Here is a 19410-nt window from a genome sequence, read left to right as displayed (position 1 = left end):
CCTGTAAATGGTATTGTAGTTATACACAAAGTCAAATGATAGTCTAGCTGTGTACAAAGCCAGAGACATTCTTTCACCCCCTGTAGTTTCTTTATGATGGATTTTACACCTGTGTATATCTTTGAGTGACTATCTCCAAGAATTCTGTAAAGATGACTTTTCTCTAGATTTGAAATCAACTGTGATTAATGAGCATGTTCATGCCAAAAATGGCAATACCTCCAGCTTGCATGTGTCTAAGGTGCCCAGTGTCTACAGATGGAAGATGATAACTGATTCTGTTCTATAGTAACAAATGACCAAAATGGCATGTTGCAAAAATACGCCTGTCTGGGTGGTAGCTCATGTTGAATATGGTTATGGAAGAATATGGTTGGAAATCTTTCACAGATAGTAGGAGACAATCTCAAATATTGATAATAGAGAAGGCACTTCAGTTTCAAGGAAGTAGAAGATTAATTTACAATGGATATTTGTAGTTCAAGGGTTATGCTTGAGTAAGATTCCTTTTTCAGCCATTCTGATACCAGAGAATGTGATGACAAGACCTGAGGACGATGCAAAATTGGCATCGACTCAGGTAGAGGTAAGGGGCTAAATAACAGATGTTAATGCTTGTGCTAGATAAGTTAGTTCTGAGTCATCTCCTGAGTCTGATGCTCTCCTATTGTCAGTATCTCTGCCACATCTTGAGATGATGTTCTGATATAGTAACTTTTGTGTAAACTATGTCAGGCAAAATTGCAGAGGAAAACTGCAGTTTTCAGTACTTTACCACTGCACAGTTATAAGAAACAATAGTTATGCTTGGGATCACCTTTATGTAGGTTTCAGGGGATGACATACAAGCTGTGTGTGTTTGGATGCAGAGCCAGTGGTGAATGCTTTAGGTGACAACATCTGTGATTCATTTCCAGAGGACAAATAGACACTGTAAAACCATTTATATCTATGTAGAAGAGGAACATGAATACTTAACATTTTATTAATTTGACTATACATTCAGTCTAAACCAGCCCTCATGTTTTCTACTAATTAGGGAGTATATTATCTTTATGAGATTCAAACAGTATTTTATTGTCTCTTTATGCTTTACTGCCCAACTGTGGTTTTTTGCCTCCTTACTTACTGATGGGTATGGTGCCTTTTTCAAATGGGTACAATGGGGTATTTGTCTTTCCATGGGCCATCCCCTGTCCGCTTTCAATACTGTTGCCGAAGCAGATGGTACTCATGATTATTACGTTATGAATTTTTTCTTTTTGATTGAGAGTATTGCTCTTGTGTGCCATATGTCACAACATTGCATGCTGTGACATCCTTTTACCCCATCTTATGACATGATTTCTCAAAAGGCAGTGCATTCTGTGGCCAGGATGCTATATACAGCAAAAATGAGACTAGCAGAAAAATGCATTTTTATCTCAATGACTAACCGTACCCTCATTTTTGCAGTGCTGAAGCTCCAGCCTCAGAGCATGCCTTAAAGAGCTGTTGATCACTAATGCACACAGTAGCTGTCTCTGTACATGCAAGACACTCCAATGCTTAGAAGGATTGTGTGTAACTCTATTTCTGTAAGCTGATGCTAATGAAGAGTTAAGGGAAACATCCCACTGTATTACAAGGAAATAATTTACTTTCCAAGAAAATAAATAAGTGAATGAATGTGTATTCTGACAGGTAAAATAGGAAAGGTTTTAGGCTTTGTAAAACAAAAAACCCAGCCTGTTTCTTTTGTACAGATCCTGTACTGGGTTCTCTCTGAAAGTTTTTAGGAGCTGTTACCTGCTTTGTTCATTAGGAAACAATTATATTCATGTAGAACTTCACTAGCTGGAAAACTAGCCAATTAAGTAGTGCATGAGGAATATTAATTTTAATAACGAGCAGTGTTGGAAAGTGGAAGGCTTGTGTTTACCCTGGTAACAGATATTGAACCTTTTCATTGTTTGTTTGTTTCATATATTTGCTCGTTTGAAAACCATAATTTTGTAGGTACTGTGATTGTCTAAAGCAGCACTGTGGTTTACTCTTTTACTCTGAAATGTTTCTAAAAGGGGGAGAGCGCTTCTATTATCCTTTGATTTTTTTTATCCCCCTTCCCCCTTCTGAGGTAGCTGTAGACTCCTACATTTGTATTGGTTTTAAAATTTGAAGAACTAAGTGTGTGTACTGAGTGAATGTGGAGGGCGATAGCTGAGTGGAGAAAAGGGGAAAAATATCAAACTCTGATTTGATTGCTTATGGCTTCTTCTTGCAGAATGTTGAGTATCACCTATGCATCGTTACTGTAAAATAATGTACTTACATTTCAAACTCTCAGCCATAAAACAACATACTGTTGGTTAGGCACGAATCATCAATATCATCAGTATCTCATGTCTGCTTCTTCTAGTTTGGGGGATTTCAATGGATTCTTCAGGTATTCCTTCTTTCAGCTTATATTGTTATCTTTATTCACAGGATAAAAACAGCATGCTTTCTACCTTTTCCATCTTACACATTTTTGGTCACATTCAAGATTGGATAAAGTATCCTGGCCAATATTTTGAAATTTATCCTGTTCTAACAAGTGCCATTTGCTCTTAACTGAAATAGATGTCTGAGGCCTCTTGCTACTTCATTTCAGTTTTGATGCAAACAACCTTAATATCTTTAAAGTGCTTTCATCCTAATTCATTACAAGATTTTCCTGTTTTGCCTGTTCAAGTGTGTTAACCTGTCATTCAGCTTGGAACGATGTGTGGGTGAACTAATGATTCTTTTTGTTCCCATCATCATACTCCTGATAGCCTTTTCAGGCTTTGCAGCATATTTTGTCAATAGAGTGAGCACCCTAAATCAAGAGCTTGAATCTTGTTACTTACTGCACATTGAAAACTCAGTTTCAACATTTGCTGGTAATTCAGTTTCAGAGGTCATTCTTTAGGATGTACTCCTGCGTTTTACAGGCTATTCACTTGCACATCTTGAATTTAACCATGTGAGGCAAAATGATAATTGTATATCAGGAAATGCGGGAATTTTTGGTGGAAATTCAGAGCAAAGTATTAAGCATCACAGAGAGAGAGAGAATGACTAATAACAAAAATATTGTCCAATTACACATATATGCCGTGGTTGAAATGGTCTGCTTTATGCCAGTGTGCCACATTGGTGCTTTCTGCTGATGGAAAATGACATAGAATAGCTAATAGTGGTATTTTTCCAAATTAGTACTTCTGAAATCTCACTTTGATTTTTATGGGCAACTAATTTTTAACAGGAGTGTAAATTTATGAGCATAAATTATGAATATTTATTCATGTATTGAGTGTGGTATAAAAATTGGATTTCTAAGTTCCAGAGAAAATGTATGAAGATAGGTTTGAGGCAGCCTTTCAGCTACTAAAACATTGAGAAATGTAGAGTAGGCTATTAATCAGAAAGGCAGATACCAAAAAAAAAAAAAAAAAGAGCAATATTGAAAGACATTTATTGCTATCCCTGTTCTATTGAGCAAATAGGCAAAATGATTTCAAATGTAGCATTGGGTATCGAGCGAGATAAAGAATGAAAGAACAATAAGGAAGTTAAAATCTTCAAGATAAAGCTAGGCAATATACTTCAGAGAAATGAATGGATGGAACAGCTTGTTAACTGCTCAGTGAAATGTAAAGTATAGGGGTATCTCAAAATCACAGAGACAAGTAATCAAAGCCTAAAAAAAAAAAAAAAAAAGAATAAAAGAGGCAGTTGAATAGCATGGAGAGATTTATTATAGTGGTATTTCTTTCTGTTTGTGTTAAACCAGTTTTGTCTCTCTGGTGAAAATATTATTCTGGAGATCTTATATTGCTGTATAACAGATTGATTAAATTTATTAAACATTTGGAGAATGTTTATAGACACTTTATGAAAAGACCAGAAAACTTGGAAGTGAGCTGCTATGTTTAAAAAAAAAAAAAAAATTAAAAAAAATCTGCAGTGTTGATCAAAGAGGAAAGTATCATATTAAACAGCCCCCATGGGATCTTTGGACCTTAATGCTGAACCTAGAAAAAATGTGTAAAGTGCCCTGTAAAAAGAATTGTGCAATAACATGGAGACTTTAAAGTAGTTATGTATTTTAGAAGTATTTCCTTTCTCTGAGCTGTGGAAGAATTTCTTAAGATGTTCAGCACAAGCCAGCTGAATTACACAGTCACTCTCTGTTTTGGCTGTTCTACATTAGCTTTTCAGACAGGAGACAATATATATTCCAACCACTTATTCTACCTGAAATTTTAATATTCCTTGAAATACCAAAGAGAACAAAGGGTTGACACTTGTATCCTTTAGCTCAACCATAAGGATTTTATTGTGTTCACAGAAGAAAATATGACTACAGATAATTTTTTTCTTTTTAATTTGGGTTTCTAAGCTTACACAGATGTAATATCAGAACAAAACTACAAGTGTAACTGTCTTGTACTGATAATACTTTCAAAGGAGCTAAAGTTCTTTGTATCATGAGTGAATCATCAAAATCAATTGAAAAGATATATTTACACGTGTCAGCAAGGTTTGCATAGTGTAAAGTAGGGATGCTAGTAGCTCTGCTGAAAGGACATACAGCACTCAAGAACTTGCATCTGAATGTCTTAATTTAGATTTTCTAAATGTATCCATGTAATTATTTTTTAGTTTTGCATATTTTACCTTTTATTTACATTCTGCTTTGATTGATGAAACTCTTAACGTTTTGTAAGCATTCAGGAACTCATTCTTTATCATGTGCATACAGAAATGCAAAGAGCTCTAAAGGTACGGAGATCACTAACTTTTTTTTGACTCTGTTAAAAATAGAGGAATAATTTATTCAGCCTTTGGATGTACTTTGTTTTTGATCTTGTCCATTGATGTTCATGTGTTCCGTCTCATAAATCACTGAGGCCTGTTGGAGCTTTGGCAAGAGCTATCTGCTATAGCTGTCAGAACAGCAAGTCCTGATGAAGCACCATGCAGTAATCTGGAGAGAGAATAAGTGGAAGGCGACAGGGCTGTGGCTCTCATCTTTAAGCAATAATTGAAGCTCTTAGACCTCCAAAAATGCAAATCCACTGCTTATGTTAAACAAGGAGGGAAAGAGAGGAAGGGCATCAGGCAGTATAGATACAGTAGTATGACCTGACACAGCCACAGAACAGACTTTGAAGGAAAGATTAGTTACAGATATAGGAATAAATGAAATTATAAAAAAGTAAATTATAGGAGTTAAGCAAAGGTTGATTTTGTGAGACTTACTTGATGTTGCTCCACAATTTTGGACTTTGATAGAGCAATTAGGGAAGCTGGAGAAGGCAGGGACTAACCTAACTACTGTAAAATGAGAAAACTAGCTAAAGGGGAGATCTCAAGAAAGGAAACTGACTGGGAGGAATTTAGTGAAGTGCTTCAGGCAGGGCTCCAAATGGAGACGACATTTATTATTTTATTTTTGAAAAATGTTTGTTACAGAAAGTGTCATGCTAGCACAATCAGTAAAAAAAAAGGAATAAAATATCATGCAGGAAAAATAGCAATGACTTATTAGAAATGGGAAGAGTACAAATGAATACAAATGCCCAGCCTTTTGGGATTAATAACAAAATTTTGTCAGGACATAAGGAAGGTTTCAAAAAAAGATGAATACAAAGTCAATCTGTTGGAGTGATAGGCAAATTTAGATTTGAAAAAACTTAGATTTGAAGATTTACACAAAATTTCCATTTTTTAAATTGAGGTCTTATAAGCTATAGAAAAAATAAACTAGAAAAATGGTGGAAGCAGTTATTTTGAGGTTTTAAAATAGTCTAGAAATGCACTGCAGAATTGTTATTATTAACAGAGGCCAAGGCAGAATAACAACAGGGTTTTTTTTCCCCATCTTGGTTTATTACTCTGGATTGTACATTGTTTAGCTACAAAATTGCAACTATCTTCTATAGCTTTATGCTTAAAAAGAAAAAATGAAAGGGATGCGCTTTATGTTGTTAAGCTATTTTTCCATACTTGAGTTTATAAAGAAATAAGCCTAAGTCATTAAAGCACAGTTTAAAAAATTAATAAATTTAGAGTGCAAGTGCAGTGCATTTGTTTCCTTGGAAACATTCTATTGCAATTCTTTCGGATGAGATGCAGTCATTTTAAGTAGCATGTATTTAGGAGACCTAATGAATTTGTCTCTGGATAGCATATAAATATGAAAAAAGGCTGTAGAAATTGGTGGAGCTACTTGCACTTCTGGTTTCTATGGAAACAGCCAATACATTGTCATGTGCTGGTAGTGTTAGGAAGAACAATGTAATTAAAATAAGATGATTTATTCAGCCCTTTAGAAAACTAAAGTTATTCTTCTCACAGTCAGAGAAATCTTTACTGAATCTATGGACAAAAAGTTCAAAGAAATATGGTGGGGGTACATTTGTACTTGTGTAGTGGCATTTGTTTTTAAATGTTAACATTCAGGGGTCCCTTCTGAGTGTGAAGGCACATTTTACATGGCTGTATCACATACATGAGAAGTCCTGCTGGGTTTATTTGGAAACCTCATACGACGGTATCACAGATGAGAATCATAGACCTGTCTGTGCATACAATCTCTCCTGGAGCAACTGCTCCTGGAGGGACTGAAACGGGCCAGGAATAAAACATGCCTTCCTCTGGAGCATGGGTGTTTGAGTGAGAAGCTGTTGGGGAATAGCCGTTATGGTTTGAGCCCATTTCTAGACAAATTTTACACCCCAGCAGTGACCAGTATGCTTTTAAAAAACAAGAATATGAAAGCACAGCAAACTTCTTTATCACAATTCTCAGCAGTGGTTACCCAGGCCTTCCTAACTTACAGTTTGGGGACTTCCAGCACCACAGATAGCGTCTTTGTCTTTCATGGCTCTCTTTGAGTTTTCACACTGTGGAATTGGTTGTTCTTGATTTTTTTTAACGTCTGCAACATCCTGTATCAAGGAATTAAACTTAAACATGTATTGTGTGAAGAAGCATCTCGTTCTGTGTGTTTTGAAGCTGCCTTCTGCTAGTTTGGAGTCTAAATTCTTATAATGGAAGAAACCACTCACCTTCTCCATGCCACTCAGACTTTATTTCCGATTCTTTCAAATTCCTCTCAATCATCTCATTTCTGTACTGAAAAGTCCTTGATTATTGCTCCTCATAGAAAAGCCATTCTGTATCTCACTTGTTCCTTGTCTGTTTCCTATATACAGATTTCACTTCTTACCCTATTTGAGATGGGGAGATAATTTAAAAAAAAAATCTGATGGGAAACTATGGGGGGTTTTCTGATAAATGGTTGAGACTTTGCATCACAAGATTTTTGTGCCTTCTGAAGCAATCCAAAAGTGACTTTTAAAAAAACAGTGTATGTTGTTCATACCTAAAGTCTTATAGATCAGTACAAGATTAAGCTCAACCACTTCTTCATTTTAATCAGTCTCCCTTTCCTTTTAATTATTCTCAAGACCCCTTGATAATCTTGAGCTGAAAACAGAGCAGTTACAAACAGCAAAAAACTTAAATAGAAAAGCAAAATAATTTTTTTTCAATTACGTAAAGAGAAATACAGCAGTCTTATGTTAAAAGGCTTTAAAAGAACATAAGACTGTAGCATGCTTTGTTGTCTTGTCTATGATAGTCATGTGTTTTGATTAAAATTGCCATTATAGTTTTCACATGGAGATCAGAGACGTAAATTGGATTTGTCTTGTGGTTGTGGTTTTGTTGTGAACATGTAGCTAAAAAGCAAATAGTAGTCATCTGCCTCAACACCTTACTCTCTAGAATAGATCAACACAAATCACTTGCACTGCAGTAGATAAAAAAGCTTCTATTTTGTGGAAAATAAGCTTTCTTTTAAGTTAAAATGCACTTTTTATTACTAGTAATGGTGTAGTACTGTTTCACAGAGGAAACTTGAATCAGTCACCCATTGCATTAATTACCCAACATGCCTGTAGGAAGAGGCAGTTTCATGCCAAAGCACTCAATCTAAAAAGGTAGAACAAGAAGTGGAAGAAAAAGTATGGCCACTTTTACAGGTTGGAAGCCATGGCTGTGACTAATTAAGGGTTTTTTCCATGACTATCCAGATTGCCTGTAGTCCTATTAGATTTGTTTTGAGACCTTGTCTCCTGATGCTCAGGGCAATGACTATAAAAGCACATTTCTTTCTCATCACTTGCATAAAGCTTGAGGGGATTTTAGGAAAGTGCAGTGCACATAGATTACAGGTGACCAGCACAGTGCTGGGGCGAGCAGCAGCTTCTGAATCGCTTGTGTGGAGACTTTGAGCTTTCTTGACAAACAAAAAAACAGGCATTACATGTGCTTTATGCAGAGAAGTATTACAGAACACCCACTGGAATTACATACCTTGAATTCAGCATCATGGCATGTTTTCAAATCATCAGAACCATAAGAATCTGTTTGATTTAATTTGTTTAAATTACCTTTCTTGTCAAATGCCTGCAGCCATGAACTCTTGCTGTAGTGAAGAAGCTTTATTATTATGTTGGATTGTATCGACACCAGAAACTATTAGGCCTTCCTTTGAAATTATTTCTTTTATGTCCAGAAAATGCAGATTGAAGAAGTTGACTGTGGTTTTCCAGTGCTTATGGCTGATAAATCTGCAAATAGAAAAAGAGCAAAAGCTGTTATTAACAAACTAAAGCCAGCAGGATAGGGAAACTGGTGCTTTCCCCAAGCAAGTTCCTCAGGCATGTCATGAATTAATTGTCTAAGGTAGAACAAAGCAGGTTTAATTATGAGTACTTTTCTGAGCAGTGGTGTTGCAATTAGTTATTTTTTGAAGCTATCTTTATGGGGGAATTTAAATACTAGGTATATCAAGTTTCCAGCTGCTATTCAAAGTGTTAATTTATTCTTCTCTGAGTCAGTTCTTACTATGTGGTTTGAAGATTAAAGAGCATAGTTTTTTTGAGGTATGTATCGAACATATAGAAAGAAGATGGTCTTTTGTACTAATTTTTATAAAGACAGTTTCCTGTTGCAGAGCTAAGATACATAGGTAGTTTGGTTAGATATCCTATCAAATAATAGACAAGCAAATATATTTAATGATTAGCAGTGAAAATGTTTAAATTGATAGTGGCAGTTTATGTAAGAGCCCAGCAGGATTTCAGCCAAAATTAAAAGTATGTGCACATTACCAACTTCACAATCCTCTACTTTTTCCTTACTGAGAGATGTCTGTTGCTCCAAAACCTGTTAAAAACAAGTTCCAAACCTAAACCTTAACCTCTTAACAGTGCTGGACACAATGTATGTATGAATATGTACCTACATATATTTCACAAGGGTTTTTTTTAGAAGACGAAAACCCAAACAGTATGTTTGAGTTTTTCATCTTTAAAATAAGAAAATATTAAAGAATCACTATTGTGAATCACCGTTTGGGACTTTATTGCTCTATATTGTTCTTCTCCATTTCCCAGCACCATTTGGCCTTTGTTTCTGCCTCTCTGTCCCTGTTGCTATGCATTTGTGCTGCTCCATCCTCTGATCTTGCTGCTCTCTGGCACTTTTTTCTCTTGTCACTTCTGTGAAGGTTCCTGCTGCTAAGTAGCTGCCTCCTTCAGTCTGTCAGGGTGGTACAGCCTTTTGTGTCCCCTCCTCTCAGTTTAACTTTATTTCAGTTCTCCTGCAGTTCCTACAGCTGTCAGGTTTCTGTATGGTTTTCCATTTCTCATCCCAGGCAGCAATTATATTTTGTGGTGGGTTTTTTAGTTTTTTTTTCTTACTATTATTTTTGCTCCTACAAAATAGCTTAATTTTCTACTTTACTAATGAACTATGGACTTCCTTTTATAAGTCTGAAGAAATAGCTATGCATGGTGATTTCTCCATACAGAAAGTGGAGGTTATAAATATGCAAATATCACTTTTGGCTTTACAAAGTTTAATTGCTTTGTATATTATGCAGAATCCTAGGCTTAAAAATCTGACAAGAGCAAGTAACACATTTGTATATTCACTATCTTAAAAATGCAGGCAGATTATTGAAAAGTGTGCCGGTTTTTTGAGGCTGCAGGTTTACATCTTGTTGATGTTATTACAGGGTGTGTAGGGTGCTTGCATGACTGAGGTTCTTCACTGAATGCAAACATCGCGTTTCTAAACTGTACATTTTGCAGAGCCTCTGTGAAAAGCAGTTGGAGCAGCTGCTGCTGCCATCCTTCTACATGCCAAGATCACAGGAAGCAGAGCTGGAAGGGACCTCTGGAGATCATCTAGTATGTTGCTACCCTAAAGCAGGATCAGCTAGTTCTGAACATTTCCAAACAGTCATAGATTTTTGAGCTTGAGGCAAGAAATCAAGAAGTTCTCATGTTGTGTTTGATATTTGAAATGTTTTTTCTTTTATTGGCTAAAGTATAAAACAGAGGTATAATCCAGGATATTTCACTGTCACACATGAAAATTATTTAAAAAAAAAAAAATGTATGTGCTTAAAGTATCTGCAAAAGGTCCGGGCCCTGAAGTTAGTAGTCACATATTATGTTAGGGGTATAAGGTAGGCACTGAATGCCTCACAAAGTTGGGAACCATTTCAGTATAATACTTCTCTGCTCTGTTGTTTTTTTTCTAGTGATGTTAGAAGGACTAACCTCTGAACACCCTGTTGGAAGTGCAGGCTGCTATGTTTTAGCTATCTTGGAGAGAGAGAGAGATAGATTTAGATATTAATAACTAGGAGTCTTCCAGTGTCCTAGTTTTATCCCCATATTCAGAGAGATGGATTGCTTTGATCTGTCCACTTGCCTTGAAGTTTCTCTTCACTGGAGGCAAATCAGAGAAAAAGAAAGCAAAAGTATTGATTTGCAAAATTCAAACTAGACAACACAGATGCAGAAGAAAGGTGGAAAGAGAGGAAATTAAATTTGTTCATATATTCCTTAGAATAGTTCAAAATCTCTCTTACTTTTTAAGATCCAACTCACAGGCTGTTAAAATATTCAGAATCCTGTGGCTGAGGACCCATTTCTGCATGGATCCAAGACACTTTGGTGTAAGCCCTGAAAGAAGATCTAGATTTGGGAGCTCTGTTTTTTTTTATTTGGGAAGAAGTTTTGGTGACTTCAGTATTTTCTTTTACATCACAAACTTCTTTACAGATTGTTCATATGCATTAATTACATGATGGGAACTAGTGGACGAGCCACATTATTTGCTCTTGAGCCAAGACATGGTTTGATGTATTGATGACTCCCTGCTGCCCTGCAGTTTCAGCAGAGTGACAGAAAAAGCCTTTGCTTCAGCAGAAGCAGCAGAGACTGCCTCTTGCCAGGACAGCTGGTAGGCAGATTAGGTGGGAGGTGTGGGATTGAATCGCTGTAGACCAAGGCAGGATCCCGGCTGAGTCCTTAAAGCACAAAACTGTTTGACAGCAGTGCTCCCATCACCTCCATCCCTCCCTCTCTGGCAGCACTTTAAAAGAGCAAACGCTGCTTGGGTTTCTTTTTTTCAGGAGAGGGTGTCAGACCGAGCCCTTAATGGGATTGATGTATCTTCTGCAGGATGAATGGTGTACCCTTCTGCTAAGCGTGTCCACATTAGCCTCATAGGCAGTTTCTGACTGAACATGCAAGCTATGCTCCCTTGCCGTACAGTCCTGACACTGGGTTCTCACCACTTGAAAGTTAAGCAATGACACACAGCAGTATGGGACTGGGAGAACCTTGAATCATCAAGTGTACTCATCCCCAGTCATAAACACTGATTTGTAATTAAGTCTGGAATGATCAACAAGAATATTCACTTCCTGCCGTGTTCTTTTGTATTGAGTTTGTGTGGCAGTGTTTTAGTAGCAGGGGAGGGGGCTACAGGGGTTGGCTCCTGTGGGAAGCTGCTAGAAGCTTCCCCAGCTCCAAGTTGGACCCGCCTCTGGCCAAGGCCGAGCACATCAGCGATGGTGGTAGCACCTCTGGGAGAACATAGTTAAGAAGGGAAACCTGCAGCGGAGAGTGGAATGTGAGAGAAACAGCTATGCAGACACCAAGGTCAGTAGAGAAGGCTGGGGGGGGGGTATGCTCCGGAGGAGGTGATTCCCCTGCAGCCTGTGGTGAGACAGCAGGCTGTCCCCCTGCACCCCCTGGGTGGGTGCCCCAGAAAATGGCCATGACTCTGTGGGAAAGCCTGTGCTGGAGCAGTCTGTGCCTGAAGGACTGCAGCCTGTGGAAGGGACCCACGCTGGCGCAGTTTGTGAAGAACTGCAGCCTGTGGGAAAGACTTGCATTGGACTGTCTCCCATGGGAGGGACCCCACTCTGGAGCAGGGGGAGAGTGTGAGGAGTCCTGCCCCTGAGGAGGAAGGAGTGGCAGAGACAATGTGTGACGAACTGACCCTAACCCCCATTCCCTGTCCCCCTGTGCTGCTGGAGGGGAGAAGGTGGAGAAAACCAGGAGTGGAGTTGAGCCCGGGAAGGAGGGAGGGGTGGGGGAAGGTGTTCTAAGATTTGGTTTTACTTCTCATTATCCTGTTTTGATTTCATTGGTAACAAATTAAGTTGATTTTGTGTTTTTTCCCAAGTCGAGTCTGTTTTTTTCTTTTCGCTAGCTCCTTTATCCTCCATGGGAGCTTCCCACAGAATCCCTCCCAAATGAGCTCTGAGTGAGCTGAAGTTTGCTCTTCTGAAATCTAAAACGTTTGGCTTAGTACTAACCTTCAGTGTGCTCAGCAGGATCCCAAACTCCACAATATTGTGATCACTGCAGCCAAGGCTATTGCTAACTGAGATATTACAAAGCAGGTTTTCTTGGTTTGTGAGTAGCAAGTCCAGCAATGCCTCAGTCCTAGTTGGCATGTCTAACATTTGTATGAAGAAGCAGTTCTCTATGCACTCCAGGAACTTGAGGGATGACGTGAGCTGCTGTATTGTTCTTCCAACAGATGCGTGGTTAGTTGAAGTCACCCATAAGAACCAAGTTCTGTTGACCCGAAGCTTATTTAAGTGACCCAAATATTGCTTTGTTTGCCTTATCGTCTTGGTTTGGAGGTCGGTAGCAGATGCCTACTGTAAGATCCCCGGGAGATGACCGCTCTGATATTGACCCAGAGGCATTCAACAGGGCTTCTGTAATCGCTGTAGTTGACTTCTATATGTTCAAGGTTCTCCTTAACATAGAGCACAACTCCTCCTCCTCTTCTTCCCTGCCTGTCTCTATGAAACAGCCTGTAGCCATCCATTGCAATCTTCCAGATGTGTGAGTTGTCCCACCATGTTTCAGTTATTCCTATGATATCATAACTTTCTGACTGGGCGCAGAGCTCCAGTTCCTCCTGTTTGATCCCCAGGCTGTGTGTGTTGGTATACATACGCTTGAGGTGGTTGGTCTTCTGGTTCTCGTCTTGGGAAGCAGCTAATGCATTTGTCGCTGCTTTGGTCGGCCTGGCTTATTCCCCAGTTGGTTGCAATGGCGTAGTGTTGCCACTTTGGACCCTGCCCTGAGTCCTTCAGTTTAAAGCCAGCCTCACTAAGTTGGCCAGCCTGCTGCCAAAGATTCCCTTGCCTCTTCTAGAGAATCTAGAAGAGTTCATGAAATAAAAGGGAGTTTGTGTAGACCCAGCTCCACAACGTTGTTGTCTAAAGCTCTTTCTGGATCTAACTCTAACTCCTTAGGAATTTATAACAGGATCTATGTATATATAAATACAATATATAAATTGTACAGATTGGTGCTTTCTTTTATCTCATTTAATTTTTCTGTGTGTGGACTCTTTACATACATTAACAAGCTATCTAATACACCAGTACTTCAACATTTAAAGATCAGTTACTTTTTCCCATTTTATAATAATATGTAGTTTGTTGGAGATAGTTATTAATACAAAGAGAGAAAACATAGGTTATCATGTTCTTCTAATCTGTCAAAAAATAACGAACTTTTTTATCCACTAGGTGTTAAGAGTGTACAAAGCTGCAGTACAACAGACATTGGATATACTCTTTCTCCCTGAAGGAAGAGAATTTCTTACAAGCACAGATGCAGTAAGCCGGGACTCAGCTGATCGTACCATTATTGCATGGGACTTTCAAAGTTCTGCGAAAATCTCCAATCAGATTTTTCATGTAAGTTTAACAACTAGTATTTTTTGGGTCATGATTTAGCATTTCACGTCTGTCGGTGTTGTAAAAACAAGGCTTTTGATTTTCTGTAAGATCATTGTGTGATGTATAAAATGCTCTTAATGTAAGTTGAGGGCTTGCTTTATTTTTACATTTTAAGAACACTTACTTATTCTTAAAAAATGACCTGGAAGACTGATAGGTCTCTGTGTGTTAAAAATATTTGCATTTCAGTGCTCATTCACTGACATCTAAGCTATATTTAGGCAAGGCCACCGCAGTGTCATTCTAGCTTGCCAATGGTGCATGGCAGCAGTTGCTATAGTGCCACATTTCTTTTCCTACACTTTTTCATACATTTTTCATCAGCTGCAATGAGGGCTATTGACAAATTGAGTTTAATATTTGCATAGAAATAGCAACAGCAACCTGATACCTGCATATAGATACCTAGTACAGCATAATCACAGAGGCAAAATTTACTTTTGTCAGTGCAGGTGCAGTATTTCTCTCAGTAATCTATCCAGTCAAGATATTTAATGGACTAAATGGTCTAGAAAGGCTGACAGCTTCAAAGGAGATTCCCGAGGAAGTTAACAGATAATTCCAACTCCCTGGGTATTTTTTAAAAACCTAAGTCTAATATCTTATGTAATATAATATGATTGGATTGTATGTAGAAGCTTTTTGGCTGAAATGAACAGTTCTCTACTAACAAGGACATGTAGTTGATACTCTAGTGAGATTGTTTCATGTTTAGTTTCCACAGTTATGTCTTTGTCCAATATTGGATCTACCAGCATCTTGGATAGGCAATAGGGAAAAAAAAAAAAAAGCTGTGAATGTATAAAGTACAGACCAGTCAGGTTCAGTATCAAGAAGTAAAAACCAAACAACTTTTTTCTCCTTATCCCCTGCCAAACAAACAAACAAACAGACCCCCACAGCCTACCTTCTCACGACTGCAGCATCTCTGAAATGGACTGGTTTCCCCCTTTTCTGCACTGTGAATACACAAAACTTGGTGGTAATTTTGGAAACTCTGCTTCACTTCTCTGAATTTCACCTTTGAACCCTTCAAGGTGGGAGGTAACCTCTGAGCTCTCTAAACAGATTAGATCCCAACAGGGCTTGATCTATTGCTTGTCTGCATTAACAAATGAATAATTCAGAGCTCTAAAATAACCCATTACTACAGTATACCTAGCATAACAGCACAGTGCTCCTGCAGATTGCATTACACTTTCTGATGCCTTACTGTTAGACCCAGTTTCTCCCCAGAAGCATGCAGTGCTCTGCCACGGAGCACGCTGCTAACCAGGCACGCTGCCTAACCCTGTTTTGGTTTCTGTGCCCACTACCTTACAAACCCCAGAACTTCTGTTTCAGTTCATCACTTCCAAACCAAACAACAAAACCAGTCTGATGTTCTTCCCACTCTGCCACATAGCCCAGGGTGTCCAGTGGTAACTGTCAGCCTGGTGTCCTTCACATGCAGATGCATCCTACAACCAGCGCTCTCTTAATTGGTATTCGTGGCATCAAAATTCAGCACTGTGTCTTTAAGTTAGGCTGAAACTAGAAAAGGTTTGGACCTGGTGGAAACCTTGCAAGAGCAGCTGATTTCTGATGTAGTCACCATGCGGAGTTTTGAAAGTAATCTTAATTCAGTCTTAAATAGGAATACTAGGGTAAAGCCAAGTGTTATTCATTTTTGCAGATATTTATGAATTTACAGCCAGCAGCAGTCTACATGGCAAATCACTGTCATAAGGAACTTCTGACATTAGTAGGCTAATAACGACCCCTATTTTTTTTGATTTTTTTCTTTTTTTTTTTTTTGAAGAGTGGGGTGGGGTAAGGTGTCTCTTTAAATGGGCTGATTTCTGTTCCTGTCAGTGTGGCGAGAACAGAGAGGATGGAGGATTTGAGAACTGTACGAAGTAGCATGTAAGGCACAGTATGGCTATGGAGGAAGGGGTATGGGAGAAGAGGACTCAAACTTTCACATTCAAACTTCAGTTTTCCTTGGGCAGGAAGAGGATGATTGTGTACTGTCAGGTTGGAGTTACCTTTCTGCAGCTGTTCTGCAGTATAATTATGGTTCAGGGAGAGATGGGGTTTTGCTCAGTATCTAGGGAATTGGGGTAGAGATTTGATTTAATATTTGTCTTGGTGTGAGACTTTCAGTGGATTCTAATAAGTATCTTTTTATAATGTATACTACGGAGGTGACTTATGTATGCCTTACCTTTTATGGTCTTTCAAATATGTCAAAAGATAACCTGAATCATTTGAACAAATCTTTTGTTTCATACAACAAAACTTTCTTTAAAATTATTTTCAGGAGCGTTATACTTGCCCAAGTCTAACTCTGCACCCAAAAGAGTCTATGTTTGTTGCTCAGACAAACGGGAACTACATGGCTTTGTTTTCTGCCCAGCGACCTTACCGAATCAACAAAAAGAAAAGATATGAAGGACATAAGGTATCCTTCTTCACCGGGAACTTAGTATCCAAGTCTGGAAGGGAGATAGATAGCAAAGTACCTGTGCTTTTCAATGTGTCTGCTAATAGTGTTTGATTATAAATCAGTGATAGATATTAATTGGCTTCATTTGCTTTCCTGTGTGCCAGTCTATTTTGAATCATATGCACTCTGAAGAAAATAGTTATTAGAAGACTTTATGAATACTTAATGGCTTGCTTAAATAAGTTTGTGTTATAGCTGCGTCTTAAACACCTGGAGAAGTCCTTAGTGGATATCTATTTAAAGATACTTTTTTTTTTTTTTTGTACTATATTCTTTTTCAGTATATCACAATGAACTTTTCTAATCAGCATCAGGAGTTACACTGTTATTGATTTTCACAGGTGGAAGGATTTGCAGTGGGCTGTGAATTTTCTCCAGATGGAACACTTTTGGTGACAGGAAGTTCAGATGGCAAAGTGTTTTTCTACAACTATCATACTGCTAGGATTATTCGCACTTTGTCTGCACATAAAGAAGCTTGTGTGAGTGCAATATTTCACCCAGTCTTGCCATCGCTCCTTGCAACATGTGATTGGGCTGGAGAAATCAAGATCTGGCAATAACAAGCAGAGTTACTTTTCAGGATGTCTCCTGTTAGTCTGTCAAAGGTGTAGGAAATAAACCATGGTATGCAATGTGAAATTTTGTTGTGATGTGTTGTAGACAGGAGAGACTGTTGTCTGTTCTTCTATGACCTCTAAGTGTATGCTTTCATAATGCAGTTAAGATGGTCTTGTCACTAGCTGCTGAGCAAAGAAGTTGTCTTACTCTCTCCCTTGGACCTGGTGACAAATTTCAGCCCCTTTTGTGTCAATCTTCTGGTGCTCATCTAGCCCTACCCTGCTTTGAGTAGCTAAACTTGAGAAAATTACTGTTCTTTTTATGTAGCTTTTCAATGCAGCTTTCCTAAACCAGGTTTTATCATAGAATCATTTAGGTTGGAAAAAACCTTTAAGATCATCAAGTCCAACCATTAACCTAGCACTGCCAGGTCCACCACTAAACCATGTCCCTAAGCACTATATCTACACGTCTTTTAAATACCTCCAGGGATGGTGACTCAACCACTTCCCTGAGCAGCCAGGCCCAGTGCATGACTACCCTTTTGGTGAAGAAATTTTTCCTAATATTCAATCTAAACCTCCCCTGGTGCAACTCGAGGCCATTTCCTCTTGGCCTCACCAAAAGTTGGTGAGGACATATTATTTAACAGAAGATAGTGTTCAGATCAATTAAGGCCTATTTGATTGTCCTGGGATTTTTTTTTTCCCCACTAGTTTAGCTCCCTGACCTGGTCACTGAAGAGTTAGACAAGCAATAGCGTAGTTTAAGGCAAAACAGCATCTCAGCACAAGAAGGGGCCAGATCGTAGGGCAGGTGGGACTGCTTCTTTTGGTAATGGATAGCTATTACCAGCTCAACCTATTGTAAAATGCCTTCTGAGAGTTCCAGAGAAAGGAGTGCCAGATCAGGTGAAATTAATTTTGAAGTCAATAAATTTGTGCTCTTGAAATCCCAATGTTTAAACTTGAGTTTTAAACTTACATTTATGACTTTACATAAACAAAGCAAAACTATGTATAAATATTTTTAATGAAAAAAATAAACATTTTTTTTTATTGATGGTGTCTGTATTTCACTATTTTACTCCTTTTACTCTTGGCAAGTTAGTACTCAAGACTATCATGGAATTGATACTTGGGAGGGGAAACAATTAATATGCTACCCTTATTTATTGCGAACACACATGCATTTCTCCATACTCTGATGTCACTTAGAAACAGAAAATTGTCATGATGCTATTCAGTGCAGGGGGTGTTCTCTGACATTCAGACAGGAGCTGGGCTATTCTGCAGCGAATAGAAAATTCATTAGGCCATAACCGTATTTACATACATATAGATTTCTTGTAAATGTACTTTAAATTTGCATTCCCTGCACTTGTATTGCTTGATTCTAGAATTATTATCCATTTTATACATACGTGTGTGTGTGTATATATATATATGTATCACTGAAAAAATATGTCTATGCATCACATAAACAATATGTATTCCCAACCTTCACTCTATATAAATACGTGCTACCTTGCAGTGAGTGCTATAAGCTTGGCTTTTGTTTGGTCTGATTAGTCTATTGAGGTATTTTAACATACACTAGATAATTGTATTGAGTAAATTGTCTCTGTCATGGAATCCAGAAGTCATGTCTAATAGCAGCTGTAGCATCTTTTTATTCTGATTTTTTTTCTTATTGGCACAAATACAAGGGGTTTTTATCCATTTTTCACATACTCCTTTAAAACAGCTTTTTCAGAGAAAAATTTTTAGAACACTCTTGCAAATGGCAGATTTTAATTAAGTAATGGGCAAAATGTACTCCATTGGTTTGTAGTTTGTGTTCCTTATAGCTTGTAGTAAGAAATAAGCCTGTACCAAGATATTGTGGCTGTGTGGTTTTAATCATTTTATCAAGAGTTACGACAGGTTTTAACACAGGGAATTAAATTTTAGTGAACCAGGCAACATAGCGCAAGTAACTTTTTTTTTTCCCCAGACAGTTCTTAATTTCTTACTTCCTTGTTAGGCAATTAGCTGTTCGACAGGAGCCTGAATTTTGCACTTCTCTTGACTGTGCCTCTAGCATACAAGCCAGCTGGACCCTTTAAATGACAACTGATTCAGTGATTTGATGAGTTACTCCTAATTCAAGCTGTGAGATCTTCGTAGGTGTCAGAAAGAGTTTAGTTGAAAGTGAAGTAGTAGTTGCC

General features: G+C 38.1%; 1 protein-coding gene across 1 annotated transcript in view; it reads left to right on the top strand.

Moving 5' to 3' along the window:
* The window catches only part of WDR25 (WD repeat domain 25), a 70343-nt gene extending 51178 nt beyond the window's left edge, over positions 1-19165 (top strand). Inside the window, exons 5-7 of the mRNA XM_069783465.1 lie at positions 13940-14110; positions 16455-16595; positions 16982-19165. Of these exons, the coding sequence (XP_069639566.1) occupies positions 13940-14110; positions 16455-16595; positions 16982-17203 (534 nt within the window). The 3' untranslated portion in view covers positions 17204-19165. The remainder of the gene's footprint in view (positions 1-13939; positions 14111-16454; positions 16596-16981) is intronic.
* Positions 19166-19410: the final 245 nt, after the last annotated feature.

This window comes from Haliaeetus albicilla, chromosome 5 (genome assembly GCF_947461875.1).
Source record: "Haliaeetus albicilla chromosome 5, bHalAlb1.1, whole genome shotgun sequence".
NCBI lineage: Eukaryota > Metazoa > Chordata > Aves > Accipitriformes > Accipitridae > Haliaeetus > Haliaeetus albicilla.
The sequence above is the reverse complement of the archived record's forward strand: the minus strand, read 5'-3'. Positions and strand labels throughout refer to the sequence as shown.